Raw genomic sequence first — 14158 nt, 5'->3', positions numbered from 1 at the left:
TGAGCTTTTGACCAGCCCTCCTGGTTGGAGGTGGAAGGATTGAGATAAAGATTAAATGGAATCTTTTAATTGTGTTTGTGTTTTGTTTTGCCACACTGAGTGGCTTGAGGGATGTTAGTCCCTGAACCTTGGCCCTGACAGTGAAAGTGCAGAGTCCTAACCACTGGACTCCTAGGGAATTCTCAGAATCTTCCAATTGTTGAATTGAAACTTATGGAGCCCCGATTCCATGCCACTGTTAGGGCTGAATGAGTAGGAACTGCCATTGATGTTCTCAGCTAAAAAAAAAAAAAAGTTCTCAGCTAATGTGACCTCAGAATTGAGGTCAAAGTTCATCTTTGTCACCCAGGGAAACTAAGACTCAGCACAGTCATTTAGCCAGTGACAGAGCCCAATTCTCTTTCCCCAACTTCTGGATCTCCCTCTGGCTGCCAGCCCGGGGCTCAGAGGACTTAGAAACTCAAAGGTGCCAGGATGAGTTAGGGGACTGTGACTTCTCCCTCCTCTCCAGCTCAGGGAGGGAGGAGCTGGGACAGGTAGGATGCAGGATGAGGGAACCTGTAGGAGAAATGGCTGCAACTGGTGGCTGCTTCCAGCTGTCACTCAAGGCAGAGGAAGAGAAACCTACTAACTGGAGCTGCTGTTTGTCATGCCCATTGAGTGACAGGACCACAGAGGACAGAGACACAGACATTATTCTCTCTCAGTATCTCTCCCATTTCTCAGGTGGGTAGAACAAAGGAGAGCGCCCATTACAGAGGAGTCAGTGCAGGAGAGCAAATCCCTGATGCCAGAGTCTGGTTTCCTCTGCCATGGAGCCAACTGTGACCCGGGGCCTGGCATGGGGTGGAGCTGCAGGAGTCAGGGAAGGCTCTGGAGATGTGTTCAACAGACACCTCCAGGAAGCCTTCTGGGATCACAACACCTTCCCTTCAGCCTCCCCAGTCCAGCCCTGCCCTTTGGGGCAGCGCCTCTGCTCAGCAGAACTCCAAGTGTTTGTCTCTGGGGACGTTGTACTTGAGCTTGTGGGCTTCAAAGAGGTTTTCCAGCTCCTTCATGTAGTGCTGGTGCAGCCTGTCCACCTCCTCCTGGGAAGGATGTGGTGTCTTCTGCACCTCGATGGGCTTCCCCACTGCAAGACACAGAGGTGAGTGGTGGCCAAGAGCAGGAACCACTGGAGTCCCAGGATCCCATGGGGCAGGACCCCGTGCCGGTGGTCACACCTGCTGGAAGGTGCCTATACTGCCTCCCTTCCAATTGTATTTTGGGTGACCTAATCTAGCTATTAGGGCAACTCCAAGCTCTGATGATAAAATGTCACAGGCTGCATGACCTCTTGCTAGGCAATGTATTAGATACTTTAATGCATGATCTCTTTTTATCCTCCAGCAATCCTAAAAGGATAGAACTTGCTTTACTCCTGTTTTTCAGCTGAGGTGTTAAACTCAGGGAGGTTAAGTAACTTGTTTAATGTCACACAGCTAGGCAGAATCAGTGTCAGGTTGTAAGCCCTGGGAATGTGCTCTTAGTCTCAGGGACATGTGAACCTGGGAGTCTCAGATGCCATGATTGGACACGCCCAAATGTCTGGGAGGAGGTGGCCCACACCCCAAGCACCTACTTCCTTCTCTCCTGCTATGCTAGAGGGCAGTGCCCCCCATTCTAAGGAGGAAATAGGAGGCCCTATCAACTTCCTTCCTCGGTTCTATCTGGCTCAGAAAGCAGCTGTCATGTCTTCTCTTCAGAGTCATATGGAGGCAGCAGCCCTATAACATTCCTGAAAATATTACCCCCAGATCCAGGGAAACTCTTGACTGCCTGGACTCAACTAAAGGTAACTGGGTGAATGGAGATAAACAGACCTCTCATTACAAGCTTTGCCATTGGAAGATAGTTGGAATCCAAGAGGAGAGTAAATGAGATGACCAAATAACTGAAAAGATGGTGTTAAATCCATGCACTAAAGCCCATGCCCATTATTTATAGGAAATTCCTTCAGGCTCTCCTTCATAGCCTGATGATTGCTATTATACACCGTTCTAACAGACCTGGAGTGCACTGCCCTTATATCCATCTTCTCTAGTAAGCCTTATGGGATTGTCTTCTCAGAGGTAAAAACTCCTTCCTCTGGCATAGTAAAAGTCAAGTCGATCCTGACTCAAATCTCAATTGTGTTACTCACATGCAAGGTCATCTTTTGGAAATGATTTACCTTCTATAGGTCTCATTTTGCGATCAGTAAAATGAGGATGATAGTTTTTGCTTCCAAGGTTGTAAGGACAACTGAGCAGCTGCATAGAAGGAGCCAATGCAGTGCCTGGCACAGCAGGTGCTCAGTTATCAGTAATGGCAACTTGTCTTTATGCCCCTGTTACTCTTCTCATCTCAGATGCCTTTCATCTGGGTTACTTGCCTATATGTCCACTTCCCAGTATAGAACCTGAACTCCAGGAGGACAAGGATGTGTCTGGCCCATTTCCATTCCCCTTTAGCCCAAGCCCAAGTCCCTTGCCCTGTAACCCAACCCCTCCCAGCCTGGGTCTTGGCTTACCTACAGTGTTGATGGGCCGGCAGTAGGGCATAAGACCAAAACTGTATTGGAAAACACCACGGCCATAAAAGAGTGGAATGGAAGCTCCCACGATCTTCAGAATTTGTTCCTGGAACCAGCGCAACCAGGAGCCAGGAGAGTTCTCAATCTGGTCAAACATGTCATTCTCCCCAAAGGAGAAGATAGGCACCAGAGCTGCCCTAGAGGGAGACAAGAGAGAGGGCATGTGGAGAGGCAAGGAGGCACAAGTTGGTCACTAGCTTCCTGTAAGGACATAGTGAGTGGGAGCTGGAGCAGAGGACAGAACCATGGACCAAAATTAGGAGGCCTCGGGTGTCTCTCAGACCTGCCACAGCCTTGCTTTATGACTCAAGCAGTTACTGGCTCCTCTTGGGGCCATCACCTCCCCATTATACCATGACAGGGAGACCAGAATGCTGCAGAGAGTCCTCTCTGATTGAAAACATCTTCAAACTTTCTTGAAAAATCTCTTCTGCCCCAGCTAGCTTATATTCTTTAAGAGTGCTTCAGGGTAGGAGAACAGCTAAAGCTTAAAAGCTACTACACAAACACTATTCTCACAGAAGCCTTAGGTCTCAGATCTAATGCCAACTGTGGGCATTATGACCCTTCACATCTAGTCTGTTTGATCACCAAGTCACTTCTAGAATCTTCTCTGGGTTTTTGGGCATGACACAATACATCTAGGGCTTGGTGGCTCAGATGGCAAAGAATGCCTGCAATGTGGGAGATGTGGGTTTGATCCCTGGGTATATCCCCTGGAGGAGGGCAAGGCAACCAACTCCAGTATTTTTGCTTGGAGAATCTCCATGGACAGAGGAGCCTGGTGGGCTACAGTCCATAGGTTCACAAAGAATTGGACACTACTGAGTGACTAAGCATAGCACAGCATAGTACATCTATCACCAAGACAGAATCTTCACTGTGAATGGACTGAGCATCTCTTGCCAAAATAGGATTTACATTAATCTCTCAGTCTTTCCAGCAAAATACAACCTTTGTCAACCTCCAGCTGAACTAAGAGCCCTCTCCCTGATACCCGTGCGTCAGGGCGAGCCTGATGAAGCCCTTGCGGTTCCACAGCACCAGCTTGTAGGCTCCAGGCCTGGCGTCCAGTGACTCCTGGACGCCCCCAACAACAATGCCCAGCAGGTTGCCGCCTCCTTCCCTGCTCAGAATGTGAGCAGCACTCTCCTTGTCTGCTGAGACCAGCCCTGCGGAGAGAGGATGGTGGTCAGAGATACAGGATAAAGCGGGCAGGGACTGTGGGGGGGTGGGCGGTGTACCCTGGGCTCCCCTCTCCCAGCTGGGAGTTCCCTGAGGACTGGGACGGAGTCCTTTCTCTCCACACAACCCCTCACCGAGCTCATTGCTGGGCATAGAACTGTGGGAAGTGCTTTCTTGTATCTAACCTCCTTTTCTAACATACATGCTCTTAGAGGAAGTTCTGATTGTTGGCAGCCCTTCCTAAAAACCCCCCTGATGTCTCCAGCCCTCGTATACCTGGGCAATCCAATGGTCGGAACACTTACCCCCTAACATGATGTAATCCCTGATGAAGGGGACCTGGAAAAACATGTTCAGTGTCATAAGATGTGGGCGGATGCCAGGGAAGATCGAGGAGAAGCCAGTGGCCTCAGTGCACAGGTTGGTAACAGTTCCAATGCCCATGATCCCGTGGGGGTGGTAGGCAGCGAGGTAGTTCCGGGAGGGATCCAGCTCAGCAGTCTTGACCAGCTGCAGGGACAGCAGCCTCGTGAATCGGGGCTGCTTCTTGTGCCCTCCCCAGTCTCTGTTCTGACTTTCTGTGCTGATCTCTTCTATGTCTCCCCTGTGCCCAAGTGCTATCACAACCCCATGTGAGTGTCCTGAGATTAGAGACGGCCTGTCTGAGAATCGTTGTCCCCACTGCAGGCCTGGAGCAGAGGAGATGCTCTGGGAGACCGTGGAATGAAGAGGGAGAGAGAGCGGACTCATGAAGGGATGAAGCCAATACAGTCCACCAGGGAAGGGAGGCCTCCTGCCCAAGGCAGAGGTAGGACTTCTGGGAGGGTGACGGGGACACAAGCCCCTGTCATATGTAAAGAGAGACCTTGTCCCGGGCAGAGCCCACCCAGAATGAAGGAGCCATCACTGGAGGGAGTGAGCATCTCTCCAAGGACTGTGGCAGCTGGGGTCCTGTCTCAGATGGAGGGCTGAACTTCTGAGTCCCTGTGACTCAGTGTAAGACACCCCAGGGTGCTGAAGGTAGGGGCTTGGAGGAGGGGCATGAAGTCTCTAGTGATGCCCACAGGTGTGGGTGGGGAGGGTCAGGGGTGTGTCATGCCAAGTCTGCAGCACTTCCTGGTACCAGTTCACAGCCTGCCCACAGCACTGCACCCTTGCTCAGGCCTTGGCCTGTGTAGACACTGCTGCTCCAGGATAACGAAATCTTCACAAAGAAACCCAGCTCCTGGACTTATCATCAGGATGAGGTGGAGGCAATTTGTCCTAGGGGAAACATTGCCTGATTCTCCACCATTAGCTCTTTAGGGAGGCCATAGGGTATACTTAGAAAGATCCAGTATGCTAAAATAGTTTTCTAAATTTGCTTATAATTCTAAATTGCTTATAATATATGATAATTATAAACAATTAAAAATATAATAATTATAATATATAAATATAAAGCAATATTTAATAATTATAATTTTAAATATAATAATTATAATATATAAATATAAGTGATTAAAATATAATAATTATAAGCAATATTATATTGCTTATAATATAAATTTGCTTATAATTCTAAATTAAATTCTAAATTTCTAAAATTGCTTATAATTCTATCAATAGACTTTAGGTCATTAAGTCAGTAAGAATTGAAGGAAGTTCAGAAATGCTCATTTGACACAGAGTGCAGAGGCTTATGAATGTGGGGGAGCACCAACAGAGAGGGGGCTCCATACCTGGGGCCACAAAAATGTTGTCCTCCCCAAGATCCCTGAAGGACCTGTACTACAAATATGTGTGGACATGTTGAAGGGTCTCCTGGGAGGTGGTTAGGTCTAAAATCTGCAGGCCCCCAGCCCAGGCCAGGTGAGGCAAAGTGCATGTCATATCTCTGCTGGCTACTTGGTGCTACTGCCCCTCCTATGGATACGGCAATGCCAAAAGACTCCAGTGGGCAACAATCCTGAACACTGTGCAGGTGGAATTTCTGCAAATCAAGTTCGATGTCCCACCACTGTCAATAGTTTTAGGGCTGAGAAATAAATGCCCCTGGAACCTCACGAAGGAAGGAAGGAAGGGGGTGCAAAGGACAGGCACAGAATTTCTCAGCATCATTTTTTTTTTTCCCAGTCATGCATTTGACAGTAACTCCAGTTGTAAAGAGAGCCAGATGCTGTCCTGAGGTCTCCAGGATGACCTGATGTCTCATGGGATCCACACAACCCAATGATGTATGCTGTATCATCTCTACCTATGAAGAAATGGAGGCTCAGAAAGGTTATTTTATTATACTCAATAAGGTGTGCAGTAGGTAGGTTGCACACATGGTATTAGAACTTATTCTGCCCAGGCCCAAACAATATACTCCATATATTTCTTCTCTCCTGTGTGCAGAGGACAGCTGCCTGCCCTTGCTTGGCACTCTGTTTCCCTTCTGCCTTCCCTACCCTATTTGGTCAATGAGCCATCCTTTCCTCGCTGATTACAGACTGAGTTTATTCTCTCTGTGAAAAAGAAAAGAGCAGAATGGAGTTGGTCAAATCAATAAGTTTTCTTCCATCAGGACTGATCTTTGGGTCTGTGGTCAGGACTTCACAATGGCCACGAGGAGCCCTGAGTCAGAGAATCAGAGGCACCCAGAGTAGGAGGGAGCAGACTGCTGAGGGGATACATGGATAAATTGAGATCAGAACAGGAAAGGCTTTCCAAGAATGCATACCATACCCAGATTGCAACAGGATAAAACCTGAGAACCAGTTCAGGGCTCTCTGTTTTGCTTTTCTACCCAGAAATGCACTAATTGTAAAGCTAGTAAAAGAACTTCCTGTGTGACCTTGGTCATACCTTCCTCTCTCCTGGGTGCCTGTCTCCTTATATGATGAACTGTAAGGCCAGAAGGTCTCGAAGGACATGACTTTATTACCTGCACCCTCAAGCATGGCTGCTGAGAGGTGCAGGTAAGTTACATATGTGTGTCACACTAGATGGCCCACAAGACTCCTTCAAATCTTATTCATTCATCAATTCTCATATCGGCCGTACATCTCTGCAGATGGAAAACCATGGGCAGAGAGAGGCTGGACTCTCTTCCAGGCCACATAGTGGTGGAAGCCTGGTCGGTCTCTCCCAGCCCAGTACCCCACTCACTGCACACAGGATCACACTTCCCCATGGACACGTGGGGCACTACAGTCCTGGTCACACCCCAGATAGTTCCATTACTCACTGAGATGGGGAAATAATCTTTCATGTACTTCCATAAGATCCATGACCTGAAGGCCTGGATGTGCCTGCCTCCGTGCCGTGGCGTGTCTCGGTCCAGGTACCACCAGGTGGCATACAGGATAGGGAAGATCCAGAATCTTGTGAAAAGGAGGCCTATGAAGACCACATAGCAGATGAAGGCTGGGAAGGGAAGCAGGAGCATTAGTGGGTACTGATGGCCAGGGTGAAGGATGCGCTCTCCCCATATGCCCAGCACTAGCAGCACTGTCCTGTCCAGCCCTCACTCCAGGGGGAACAGGTCAGCCTCCCCAGTACTCCAAGGAGGAGAAAATGCAGTCCAGGATGTGCCACACTGGGACCCTGGATTTGACACCAGGACTAACTCCAAACTCACTTGTTCCCACTGTACCATGCCGTCTCATTCACTCTGGTTTTCCCTTCCCTTTCCCTCCCTGTCTGTTAAGAAGTCTTTCTTTCCCAGGTTCTCAATAAATTCCCAGTATGCCCAGTGACTGCATAAATTATTTCTAGTTATCATTCTTTGGGACCTCAGAGAAATGGAGACATTCTTTCTGCCCAGCCCTCCTTCTGTACACTCGTTGTCCATCTTTCCGTGGATAAATCCCACTAGATTCCTCCCTCTACTTAAACTTCTCATAACTTTGAGGCACAGCCCAAGCAACTCAGCCTGACATTCAGTCTCCTCAAGAAACTTACTCCAGCCTAGCTCATGCAGAGGCCCCCTAGCTCCAGCTACACTAAGCTGCTCAGTACCCCTCTGATGGCCTGAGCTCCTTTGACCTCTTAGCTTTTGCTCATTCAGTTTCCTCTGCCTGCCATGCCCTTTCCTACTGAAGGAAGGTTGAAGAGGTCAACACTTGACTGATCTGTAGTTTGGGGGTGCAACAGGGCTAGGACTGGGCCTGATGAGGAATTTCCATCTGATCTATGATTCTCAGTCCCTACCACAGGCTAACCTGGTTTCATCTCAAGAGTTAGGTGTTATGATACCAATGGAGCCTAATTTCCAGGGAATATTGCCCCTTCCAGCCCCCTTCTCTCCTCCTGACACCATGCAATCAAATTCCTTAAGAAGGTCAGCTTCCACTTCTATTCCTTTTGGAAGAAGGGTAGCTGGGCTCTTTCCCGGCAGGCTTCCAGGAGGAAGGCACTCTGGACTTAGTCTGAACAGTAGTAAAATACAGAATCTGGATAAAGTAAGTTGAGGCTCACAGATGTTCACTTCCCACAGAGCACCTGTGATGTGCCAGGTGCTGGTGGTACAGCCAAGAAGAACAGCAGACAAAAATGCCTGCTCTCCTGGAGCTGACTGTCTCAAATCTGGAGGATGGAGAAAGGATGCCACTGGGAAAAGATGGTCAGGAATTTGACGTCAATTTTATTTACCGAATTGAAAGAGACACATGTACACCAATGTTTATTGCAGCATCGTTTACAATAAGCTAGGACATGGAAGCTACCTAGATGTCCATTGGAAGATGAATGGATAAGGAAGTTGTGGTACATATACACAATAGAATATTACTCAGCTATTAAAAAGAACACATTTGAGTCAGCTCAACTGAGGTGGTTGAAATTGGAGCCTATTATACAAAGAGAAGTAAGTCAGAAAGAGAAACACCAACACAGTATATGAATGCATATATATGGAATTTAGGAAGATGGTAACAACAACCCTATATGCAAGACAGCAAAAGAGACATAGATGTAAAGAACTTTTGAACTCTGTGGGAGAAGGCGAGGGTGGGATGATTTGAGAGAATAGCATTGAAACACATATATTACCACATGTAAAACAGATGACCAGTGCAAGTTTGATGCCTGAAGCAGGGCACTCAAAGCTGATGCTCTGGGACAACACAGAGGGATGGGGTGGGGAGGGAGGTGGGAAGGGGGTTCAGGAGGGGGGACACACGTGCACCCATGGCTGATTCATGTCGATGTATGGCAAAAACCACCACAACATTGTAACGTAATTAGCCTCCAATTAAAATAAACAAATTAATTTAAAAATTTTATTTACTTATTTTTTCACTACAAATTTTTAATTTGAAGAAGAAAATGACCCAGTTAGGTCTCTGCCCTGGGGCAAAATTAAAAATCTGTATTGGATTTTCCCACTTTCAGAAAGCCAGTTCTAGAGAATCAAATCAAGTTGTTATTAGTGGCTCCCCACAGGGTTGGATTTAGGAGACATCTTTCACTTTGGACACATTTTGTTTGAATGTGTTACAAGAGCAAATATTAGCTTTAACCAGAAAAAAAAAGTTAGGAAAAAAACACATTTTGGTCATTTACCCTTGACCAGAAAGACTTCCCTGCACTTCACCATCCCCCTTACCCCAAACCCAAACTTGGGAGTCTTTTCAGTCACTTAGGAAAGAGATTTCTTTCACCTCATAATATCAAGTGGGAAAATGTATCACCCCACTTTACCAAGCCCAGAGACAGTATGCAAATTGGCTAAGCTCACACAGCAAGCTACTAGGACGGGATCTGGCATTCAGTTCTACTATTTGGGCTCCATCATGCTCCTAATATTCATTCATTCATTCAATAAATATTCATTCACTTCAACTCTTTTAGGAGCTGGAAACACGGCTGAGAACAAGACCAACTGTTTGAATGGAACTTACCTTCCGGTGTGAGAGTTACAGAGGAGAGGAAAGGAAACAATAAACAAGTAACCCATTGGAAACTATTGGCATCTCTGCCCTGAGCTCATGGTGACAGGCCCTAGTTGACCTCTCTGGCCACTTCTTTGCCCCTCCCCCAAATGCATATTTTACATCCAGTGTTAACCAGCTGTTCAATGTAAGTATGGTGTTCACTCTCCCACTGAAAGCCCTTTATCTCCTGTCAGCCTTTAAATCCTGCCCAGGAGACCCATCTCCTACTATGTCTGGAAAGAGGTTCCTTCTCTCCACCTACCCTCAGCCTCCCTAGACCAGGGGAGGCAATCATTTACCTAAAGGGACAGATTGTAAATATGTTAGACTTTCCCATTCAGCTCAAAAGGCAACTTGGAAGATATTACATAGATACAAGATCATTTAAAATGTAAAAACCATTCTTAGCTCATGGGTTGTGCAAATACAAAAATAACCAGTCACCTGGGTTTGGTTCATGGGGCATAATTTTGTGACCCCTCATGTAGACTGTGGCTACTCCCTGCCATTATCAGTCTACCCCCTAAACCCTCGACAGAGTAGAAACCCCAAATGCAGCCACAGGGACCTGTACCCAAAGACTGAACCTTGTCCCTCCCATACCTAAAGCCCTCCTGGAGGTCCTCTTTGTCCCCAGGATAAGGGACAAGGTACAAGCTCCTGACATTGGTGGGCTCACATCCTATTTCTCAACTTCCCTCCCTCTAGCTCCAGGTCCAGGGTTCCTGGACCTCCCTGTGCTGTTCCTGATACTCCCAGGTCCCGGGCTGGGCTGGGCGTGGGCACAGCTAGTCAGACACACTCCTGCTCACAAAGCTCCCCCAAGGCCAGGTGAGAAAGATGGCCCTCATCCCCATGATCCCGAGGTGTCAGTCTACCTGGTTCTGGGCCCCTAGTGCCTTTCATCCAGGAGCCAAGGGACTTGTCCCCTGCCCTAGGGTAACCCTCCTCCCCATGCTCCACACCTCCTCCCACACCCTCAGCCCTTTCTCCTCCCTCTGCCTCCTTCCCTTTCTTCCTTTGGAAGCAGAGGGGCCCAGACTTACAGTCTTGGATATCTAGGCACTCAGCTTCTCTGCTCATCTGTGTAATGAGGGTGATCAGGGAAATTTGAAATGTTTAATGATCCTTAGGGGCTTCCCTGATAACTCAATGGATAAAGAATCCACCTGCAATGCAGGAGACACAGGACACCAGGATTTGATCCCTGGATTGGCAAGATCCTCCAAAGGAGGAAATGGCAACCCATCCCAGTATTTTTGCCTGAAAAATCCCATGAACAGAGGAGCCTGGTGGCTTATGGTTCAAAAGGATCACAAAGAGTCAGACATGACTGAGTGACTAAGTACAATGACTCTTAAGACAGAGACACAGGTCAATCATCAGGGATGCGGGGAGCAGGAAACTGGGGGCTTTACTTGGGATGAAAATTTTAGCTGGTAAAGTTGGGGGAGGTTCTAAGGGACCACCTGGTATATGTGTGTGGTATGTGTGCTGGGTTTGTGGTGCCTGTGTGTGTGTGAGTTTGTGTGTGAATGTGTGAAATGGCTGTAGAACAGTCTGTACAGAGTATGTCCATAGTTTAACACCAGGAGAGAGGGCTTTCCAGGTGGCACCAGCGGTAAAGAATCTGCCTGCAATGCAGGAGCCACAAGAGATGTACGTTCAATTCCTGGGTCAGGAAGATCCCCTGGAAAAGGACATGGCAAGCCACTTCAGTATTCTTACCTGGAAAATCCCATGGACAGAGGAGTCTGGCGGGCTACAGTCCATGGGGTCGCAAAGAGTTGGATAGGACTGAAGTGACTTAGCACAGCAGAGGCATCTGTGTACAGGCTGAACACCAGCACTCACAGGGGGAGCAGTTTCTACCCAGTCTGGTGCCAGCAGGGGAGATGAAGAATCTCACACACTTCCAGTCACTTTCCCTTCCTTGTCCTCAATCCTGGGCCCTCCTCAAAAATGCTCCCTTCAGCAGAGCTGAACTTGGCGTGTTTGTGGCCTTCCTGTCATAATAGACATGTTCACTGCGGGAGCAGGTCAGGTACTGGATCCCACATACCCTCTGGGCTCCCTGCCTGGGGCCAGGCCAGGGCTGAGCTGAGAAGAGTGAGCACATTTCTTCCTTTCATCCACAGCCCCTCTCCGATAAGGTCAGCATCCTTGGGCCCATTCTGCAGATGATGAGATGGAGGCACGGGGAGGCCTGGCATGCGTCCTCCAGGGTCCCACAGCTAGTCAGTTGCTCAGCCAGAGTCTGACTCAGGTCTGCTTCTCACTCACCCATTCCCTATGGGCCCCCGCCTCACTCTCCATCCTGTTCATCCTTATTCCCCTCTCTTTCCCCACCCACCAGAGTCAGTCTCCTCTTCTCTGTATGAAAAGCAAGAACTCAATCCTGTCTGAGCAGTCTGAGCAGCCCAAATGTCCCAGAATCACTGATTCCTTCCTCACAACACTGAGCAGCTTGAGGTGGGTCCCTGTCCTGGTATTCAGGTGGAACCCACAGCCCAGGAGGGCTAAGAACCCTGCCCAAAGTCACAGCTGAGGACTTCTACCCCCAGACCTAACAAATTCCCACCACCTGCAGAGGCCTCCAGGAGGACCAGTAGGCTCAGCAGTCCCCTCAGGACCTACATCTCGGTCCCATCAATACACTGTGTGTACCTGGAATGACAGGAACCCACAGTCTCCCATCCCCCAACCCAGTCCCCTTACTCAGGGTAATGATGCTGAAGACATAATACAGGACCGCAAAGGTCTGCAGTCTGCGCTCCCATGGCAAACACAAGGACACGAACTCCACCATGCTGGCTCCTCTGCTGGCTCTGGAGGCTTCTCTGAGCTCTGCTGTGGCTGTAGACAACTGCTGGCTTTTGTTTCTGCCGGAGGTTGTCTAAGTGTTTGTGGGGGCTGGGGAGGGTGAGTGCCCAATCCAACCCAGCCCCAATGCCTCCCTGCCCACGCTTGGCAAGGATTTCTTTCCTAGGAGAATTCTTTGGACCCACTACCCTAGACCCAGGTAGAGATGGAGGGAAAATAATGCATTTGCTTCCTTAGGCAATGCTTTATCTGCCAGATAATTTTTTTTGTCAAATCTTGCCCATTTCTTGGCAGGTGAAGCACCAAGTATAGTGCAATCCTGTCCTCTTTATACCTTCCCAGCAATAAACAATTGTCTTATTTCTCTTGCCAGATCACTGTTCCCCTTCACAAATGTGCAGTAATAACTTCCATCAAAAATCTCTTGTCCCCACCATCTCCTCCATCTCCTGCCCTATTCCTCAGCTCACCTGCATAGCACAACTCATGGAATAACTGTCTGCATTCCACACCCTCCCCTCCCATTCTGTCCTTCCTCCTCCAGACTTCAGACATCACTGCTCCATGGAACTGCCTTTGACAAGTTCACCAGTGGTCTCCACACGGCTGAATCCAGTGGTTAGTTCTCAGCTCTCATCTTGACCTCTCAGCAACCTCAGACACAGTTCGTCCTTCCTCCCTCCTTGAAACCACTTGATCTGTGGACACCACACTCTCCTGGTTTCCCTCTTGCCCCTCTGGCTGCCCCTGGATATCCACAGTGGTTCTTATCCTTCACCAGGCTAAGTGTTTGAGGGCCCTCCTGCCCCCTCAGCCATTGGACCCTCCCTCCTTTCCAGCAGAGACCTCATCCAGACTCATGGCCTTGGAGTCTGTCTACAGGACAAACACTGCCCAACTGCATCTCCAGCCTGACTTCCCTCTGGGCTCCAGACTTGACTATGTAGTTGGGTACTTGATATCCTCCCTGGTAATCTTCTCAGCACCTCCAGCATGGCCTGAATAAAACTGAACTTGACCTTCCCTCTCCTGCCCAGACCAGCGTTTCCTCTGCTCTTTGTCATCTCAGGAAAGGGGACTCAATGACCTGATTCCTCAGGCCAAAACCGTAGAGTCACTCTGGACTATTTCTTTCCCTTTCCATTCCCCTCTTTCAGCCTATTCTCCTAAATCTCTCCTTTAAAATGTACACTTTGAATTGAAATATATCAAACATACAGGAAAAGGCACAAACCCTAAGTGTAGGAGTGAGGCATTGTCCCAGAGTGAACATAATGCTGTGATCTCTGCTCTGACTGACAAATAACACCTTGTCCGTCACTCCTCTCCTCCCCAAACTTCACACAGCTTTGTCTCTGCTTTGAACTTTATAATAAGTGAGTCTTACACAATATGGCTTTTGGAACTGACTCTTTTGGCTCAAGACTATATTTTGAGAGTCGTCCAAATTGTGTGTATTTGTGGTACATTTGTTCTCATTGACACATAGGACTTCACTGTGTGAATAAGCCACAATTCTTGTATTTTACTACTGAGAGATTTTTGGTGTGTTTCTGTTTCTGGCTATTGCAAATTGTGCAGCTGAGGGCTTTCTTTTCTGTTTTTCTTTTTCAAATTTATTTGAGAAATAATTGAT

The 14158-nt window shown here is 48.2% G+C and overlaps 1 protein-coding gene across 1 annotated transcript; it reads right to left on the bottom strand.

The window, feature by feature from the left end:
* Positions 1 to 693: 693 nt before the first annotated feature.
* LOC122449558 (2-acylglycerol O-acyltransferase 2-like) lies at positions 694 to 12586 on the bottom strand. The gene is made up of 6 exons (XM_043481272.1): positions 12418 to 12586; positions 7011 to 7189; positions 4105 to 4309; positions 3612 to 3786; positions 2552 to 2751; positions 694 to 1132 (listed from the first exon to the last, which is right to left on the bottom strand). The coding sequence occupies exons 1-6, from the start codon at positions 12506 to 12508 to the stop codon at positions 978 to 980; spliced, it is 1005 nt and encodes a 334-aa protein (XP_043337207.1). The 5' UTR covers positions 12509 to 12586; the 3' UTR covers positions 694 to 977.
* Between the last annotated feature and the right edge of the window lie 1572 nt (positions 12587 to 14158).

Source organism: Cervus canadensis, chromosome 11, assembly GCF_019320065.1.
Source record: "Cervus canadensis isolate Bull #8, Minnesota chromosome 11, ASM1932006v1, whole genome shotgun sequence".
Lineage (NCBI taxonomy): Eukaryota > Metazoa > Chordata > Mammalia > Artiodactyla > Cervidae > Cervus > Cervus canadensis.
Note: the sequence above shows the minus strand (reverse complement) of the source record. Positions and strands in the feature narration are given on the sequence as shown.

Excerpts from the sequence above, each read along its gene's own strand:
- LOC122449558 (XM_043481272.1), bottom strand. The coding sequence starts at position 12,508 with ATGGTGGAGTTCGTGTCCTTGTGTTTGCCATGGGAGCGCAGACTGCAG. Across the intron at positions 4,310-7,010 it reads AAGATTATTTCCCCATCTCA|CTGGTCAAGACTGCTGAGCT; the intron begins GTGAGTAATGGA and ends CTGTCCCTGCAG. Across the intron at positions 1,133-2,551 it reads CCGGCCCATCAACACTGTAG|TGGGGAAGCCCATCGAGGTG; the intron begins GTAAGCCAAGAC and ends TGTGTCTTGCAG.